Consider the following 6,029-nt stretch of genomic DNA (forward strand, 5'->3'; position numbering starts at 1 on the left):
ATGTATACAGTAGTATGTGTACGCTCACACATGCATAGTAGTATGTGTGCTCACACTCACACATGACTAGTATGTGTGCTCACACTCACACATGACAGTAGTATGTGTGCTCACACTCACATGTATACAGTAGTATGTGTGCGCTCACACTCACATATGCACAGTAGTATGTTCAAAAGCATTTGTCTATCACTTCCTTACTTTGTGTTTGAGTCACACTCAGAGATACTGTTTCCCTGAAAGATTATGAAATTATGAAAATTAGGAAAGGATTAATGGTATTTCCCACTTCATACATATTTTCCCACGCTCTTCAGGGATGTCTGACAATGGCAGCACCCTGACTCAAGGCTGCCTGGGCCCTAATCATGTGCTCATTGTCCACAGCCATCCACCCCAGCACCACTGGCACCAGCTGTCACCTCCGAACATGTTACTTCAGGCACCCTTCCTCTGGAAGAATCAGAGACTTCCCAGTGCTGAAGCTAGGAACGCCTTGGCCATTTCCCCAGGCAAAGTCCCCAGTGAGGAGCCAGACCATAAGGCTTTGGTATCTAGGAGCAGACAGAACTGGGGCAGCTTGCCCTTCTCTTTTTCACATCTATAAAAATTATTCCAAAAATCACAATAAAAGATAATGTGGTTAGCCTTTTCTTTGGAAATCTTAGAGTGATGAGAAAACACTAAACAAAAGCCAGCAGCCTATTGAGATCACTGAGAAGAGTGCCTATGCCCACTGCTAGCTGCAGAGCTTCCTGCTGCCTCTAAGGTTCAGATCCATGGGTGCAAGGAAAGAGGACGGTCCTTGCGGACCCTCAGTCCTTCCCTTCAGCCACTGCTGGTCAGTGCTAGCCTTTTCTATCCGAGGATTATGTCTCATCTCCTGCAAGAGCAGAGCCTTCGGCCAGTAGGACTGGGAGAAATTCCCAAAGCCCTTTCATATTTGGGAAAGTAAACTAACTCAACAGTCGACAGGTCATGGTCAGTCTTTTTCCATGTTTTAAAAAGAAGTTTCCTGGGTTGTCTTTTAAACTCTTACTCTACTGATTCTAATCTGTGGCATCAAAACACAAAGTCCACATAATAATATCATTATTACTGTAATTATTATAATTATCATATTATTGTATTAGGGAGCTGGAGAGATGGTCCAGTGATTAAAAACACTTGCTGCTTTTTAAAACTTAGTTTTAAAAACTCAGGTTTTAAACTTGAACCTGAGTTTAGTCCCCAGAACCCATATTGGATAACTCACAACTGCCTGTTACTCCAGGCCCTAACATCCTCTACAGCCTCAAAGGGCACTGGCACACGTATGCACAAATACAAAAATAAAACATTTTAAAATAACAATGAGGTTAGGGATGGAATAAGGCAAAAGAGATGACAGTTATTACAATGATGTAAAACAACGATCTTCAGGGAGCAGAAAACTCTCTTGACACAAAGCTGGGTCACTGTGTGTGAGGGGGGAGCACGCCACGTGAGTTCAGGTGTCCTTGGAGGCCTATCTTTTTTCATTTTACATACCAATTCCAGTTCCCACTCCCTTCTCTCCTTCCAGCCCCTCTATCTTCCCCACCCCACCCCACCCCCATTCACTCCTCAGGGAAATTAAGGTACATAGCTTTGGGGAAGGCCCTCCCTACTATATCTAGGTTGAGCAAGGTATCCATCCAAAGAGAATAAATTTCCAAAAAGGCAATACAAGCAGTAGGGAAAAATCCTGGTGCCACTGCAAGTGGCCCTGCAGTCTGCCCAACCATGCAACTGTCACCCCTATTCAGAGAGGGTCTAGTTTGGTCCTATGCTGGTTCCTTCCCTGTCTAGTTGGAGTTTGTGAGCTCCCATTAGCTCAGGTAAACTGTTTCAGTGAGTGTCTCCATCATGGTTTTGACCTCTTTGTGCATATTCTCACTCCTCCCACTCTTTGGACTTTGGGAGCTCAGCCCAGTGGAGCTAGAGTTATACGTGGTTATGGGCGCTGGAAATCAAACTCATGCCCTCTGAGAGAGCGGAAGACACACATAACTGATGAGCCCTCTCTCCAGCCTCACCTGAGGTTCTTATATTTTATTAAATTAGCAGCTTTTGACATGATACCCATACAAGACACTACTGCTTCTGTGCTATGTTATCCGCAGTGCTACCAGTGGCTGAAGGAAAGAATTGTAAGTGAAGAAGGGAGAAAGCAGCAGAACAAGCTAAAAGACCTTTCTCCGATTGCTGAGCGCCTGGGCTGCACACTACCTCAGCTGGCTGTGGGTAAGAACAGGACTGGGGATGGCAGAGCGGGCCGGGAATGGGGGAACTTTCACTGAGATAATTAAAAATGGACTTTGCTATGGCTGACCGACACCCTGCCATGGTCACGTGTTGCCTGTGGGACAGGCTGATCTCAGAAGCTTCAATTCTGCTAATTCCGGTACATGCATCAGAAAGGGAGTTATTCAAGGTATTCCCAAATGACTTTTCTATGTCACAACATCTTTCCTCTCCCTTCTCCCGTATAAGACAGTTGCATAAAATACAAAGAAGAAGAGAAAACAGCGTTAGGTGGGCAGACAGATAAGAAAGACCTGGGAGGAGTTGGAAGGAGAAAATGATAAAAATGTATGAAAAAAACTTTAATAAAAAAACTAAAAGACAAAACACACATATTCAAGTGTCTAAGGGGAACTGTGCCATTACATTACCCAATGACACCATTTCTTCTGACAAGCTCCTACCCCTGCTGAGACAAGGTTGGTACGAGGCTGAGAAACAGGGCTTCAAAGAGGCCCTTGGCTCTTGCACACTGAAAGTGGATACTCCAAGGGCAGCTTCCCCTGGAAACTTTTCAACAGCCATGAAAATTGTTCTTCTCATGCTGTGTAGTCCGTGAAAGGTCACGGCCGCCCAAAACCACATGCACTGGCACTGTCCACTAAAGCACAATGGGAAATACTTATTTCGTATCACATGTGCCAATGGCCATATTAAGAAAGTAAAAAGGGAACTGAAAGGATGGCTCAGTGGTTAAGAGTGTTCATTGCTCCTCCAAAGGACCAGAGTTTGATTCCCAATACTTTCTGGAAACTCACAACCCTCTGTAACTCTACCTCCAAGGGGCTCAATACCCACTTCTGGCCTCCACAGGCACCTGAAGACATATAACATACATTCACACAAACACACACGCATGAGCACACACACATAGGCACACACACACACATACATAAATAAAAAAATTCAAAAAATATATATTTTTTTTTTTTTGTTTTTCGAGACAGGGGTTTTTCGAGACAGGGTTTCTCTGTGGTTTTGGAGCCTGTCCTGGAACTAGCTCTTGTAGACCAGGCTGGTCTCGAACTCACAGAGATCCGCCTGCCTCTGCCTCCCGAGTGCTGGGATTAAAGGCGTGCACCACCACCGCCCGGCTCAAACAGAAAGTGAAATTAATTTTAATAACCCATTTTATTTAACATGATCTATCCCCCATATTACCATTTAGACATATATAAAATTACTGAGGTTTTTAAAATATTCTTTTTCAGCCTGTTTTCAAAACACAGCATTTATTTTCCATGTGATGCAGCTTCAGCTCAGCAGTCACACATGGTTCGTGACCCCAAATCGAATACAGAGCATTCAAACTTGCGGGGGTTGGGGAGGTGCCAGACTGTGCCGTGAGCACTCCACAGTCACTGCCTTAGCGCCTTAGGCTCTGAATAATCCCGTGAGATACATGCTATGAGAACCCTGGCTCACAAATGACACTGGATGATTTGCTACAACTGGCACAGTAACTAAGAATGAAGGAGTAAAATAGGTGTTAATTCCAAGGGGGAAAAGTCCTAATAAGAAACAGTAGAAGATCAGATACGCTGACCTAGAGAGATAAACAGGCCAGGGTAAGGCCTCTGCAAAGAAGTATGTGTTGATAGCTTGGCTCTGCTGAGGTTAGAAATATAAAAATTACAGCAAATGGCATTAGAAAAATGGAAATGGAGGTTGGAGAGATGGCCCACTGGGTAAAGGCACTCAGTGCCAAGGCTAACAATCTGGATCTGATCTCCATCTCCAGAAGCCATAGGGCGTGTTTACATAGAACCAGACATACTGGGCTTGGGTTTTCTTAACACACACAAAAAAATATATCTACTATATAGTAAATAAGATTTTAGGTGGCAACATGAATTGAGTACACTTGGCCTTCCATATCCACAGTCAACCAACAGTTTACATTATAATAGGCATTATAATATGGAGATGACTTAAAGAATACAGGAGAATGTGTATGCAAATATTATGCCATTTAAAAAAAACAGAATTTAAAAAGAAAAAAACCAGAATTGAGTATGTCTACATTGTAGGGAGAATGGAACCAATTTCCCACAAATACCAAGATGATTATATCAAAGTCTGGAAGAAATGGAAGAACATTATCTTCCTAGGGAGAATTTCCTCTGGAAGTTAGATATTCGTGACATACCCTTTGTACAGAGTGTGGGTTTAAATTGATAAATGCTGGTTTTTCCTCCTCCCTTGGGTCCAAGAGAGCTATTCACAGGGGCTGCATATCCAATACCCCACATATCTTATATTTACGTTATAATTCATAACAATAGCAAACTAGTTATGAAGTAGCTACAAAAATAATTTTGTTGGGAGGGGGTCTCAACACGAGGAACTGTATGCAGGGGTCACAGCATTAGGAAAGCTGAGAACTATTCCGTAGATGTTTTTCTTGCCTGTCATCTTTCTTTTCAAACAAGCAGCTGTTTTTATCCACAGAATTCTCAGACCCAAAAAGGAATGATTTCCAGACTCATTGCCTCTGATCTCCAAGGACACAGCATGACTAGGGGAGGGGAGGCTTCCAGCAGGAAACAGACTGCTCGGGTCTGCATGGTGCTCCCAGTTGCACACATGCCCAGGAGCCAGCACTCAGCTCACTGGCAGCTCACAGGCACCACGGATGTGCTTGCCAGTGATACCCAATGAGGCAGGCTGATTAGGAAGAATCAGCTGCAGGTGCAACCCATGGTCAGCTCTGCAAAAGCGGCTTCTCTTAGGCCCGGCAGTCCTAGGAGGAATTGGGTGTTACTGAAATCAGTTCACTGCTTTGCACTGAACTTCCACTTGTTCCAAAAGGGATTCTAAGTGCAAAGCAGAAGGTAATAAAGGCAAGGCAAGGGGGAAAAGGAGAGAGAGGAGTGCTGAAATGACCACCTGGAAGGACTCAGTGATTGCCTCAACGGCCAGCCTGCATGCTGGAGACCAGCTGACAGCAGGGCCTTGAGGAAATGGAAGCGAATGTGCTGGAGATGAATCCAGCATCTATGCCTGTTTCTCCAGTAAACATTTAGTAAGTGTGACCCCTGTGCCAGGTATGGAGTGGGTTGCTAAGCATCCAATTCAAGACAGTCACATCCCACAAGTTAATGGCAAGCCAAGACAATTAATAGACGTGAGTACAGGGTTTACAGTTTTGGATATGGGGCAGGGAATTAACGTGTAGAGCACCCATGTTGGCCTGGAATTCAGAGTAGGTTTTCCGAAGAATACAGGACCTCGAGGCACCTCAAAGGATGAGATGCTAATGAGGCAAAGGAAACCTGAGGGCAAAAGTGCATTCTGGGCAAAGGGCTCCCAGAGGAGGAAAAAAATCACTCATGTTTAGGAAAAAAGAGATTAACAAAGCAGTGTTCCTGAAACACAAAAGTCCAGGCAGGGAACCTTGAAGCTAAAGAGGCAGAATCGAAAATAAGATTGCCAGGGTAAGAAATGCCTGTCATCTTAAAGGAAAGTGGTCTTGTCCCGCACAACTGAAATCAGCAAAGTGATGTCAGAGTAGCTGTGGCTAGGAGCAAGGTCTGTATTGAGAGAGGGGCAGCCCAAGCATAAAGCAGGAGAGCTACTGAGGGCAGGAGAGCAGCAGCAAAAGAGAGATGAGCCCAGCCACAATCACTCTGCAGCAAGGATACACCACAACACTCTGCAGCAAGGATACACCACAATCACTCTGCAGCAAGGATACACCACAA

At 44.5% G+C, this 6,029-nt stretch overlaps 1 protein-coding gene across 2 annotated transcripts in view; it reads left to right on the top strand.

Moving 5' to 3' along the window:
• Positions 1–6,029, top strand: part of Kcnab1 (potassium voltage-gated channel subfamily A member regulatory beta subunit 1) — a 352,108-nt gene that overhangs the window by 337,961 nt on the left and 8,118 nt on the right. For both annotated transcript variants that reach the window (XM_005344063.2, XM_005344065.3), the window contains exon 12: positions 2,145–2,265. In XM_005344063.2, coding sequence (XP_005344120.1) covers positions 2,145–2,265 — 121 coding nt within the window. The remainder of the gene's footprint in view (positions 1–2,144; positions 2,266–6,029) is intronic.

Source organism: Microtus ochrogaster, chromosome 1, assembly GCF_000317375.1.
Source record: "Microtus ochrogaster isolate Prairie Vole_2 chromosome 1, MicOch1.0, whole genome shotgun sequence".
Lineage (NCBI taxonomy): Eukaryota > Metazoa > Chordata > Mammalia > Rodentia > Cricetidae > Microtus > Microtus ochrogaster.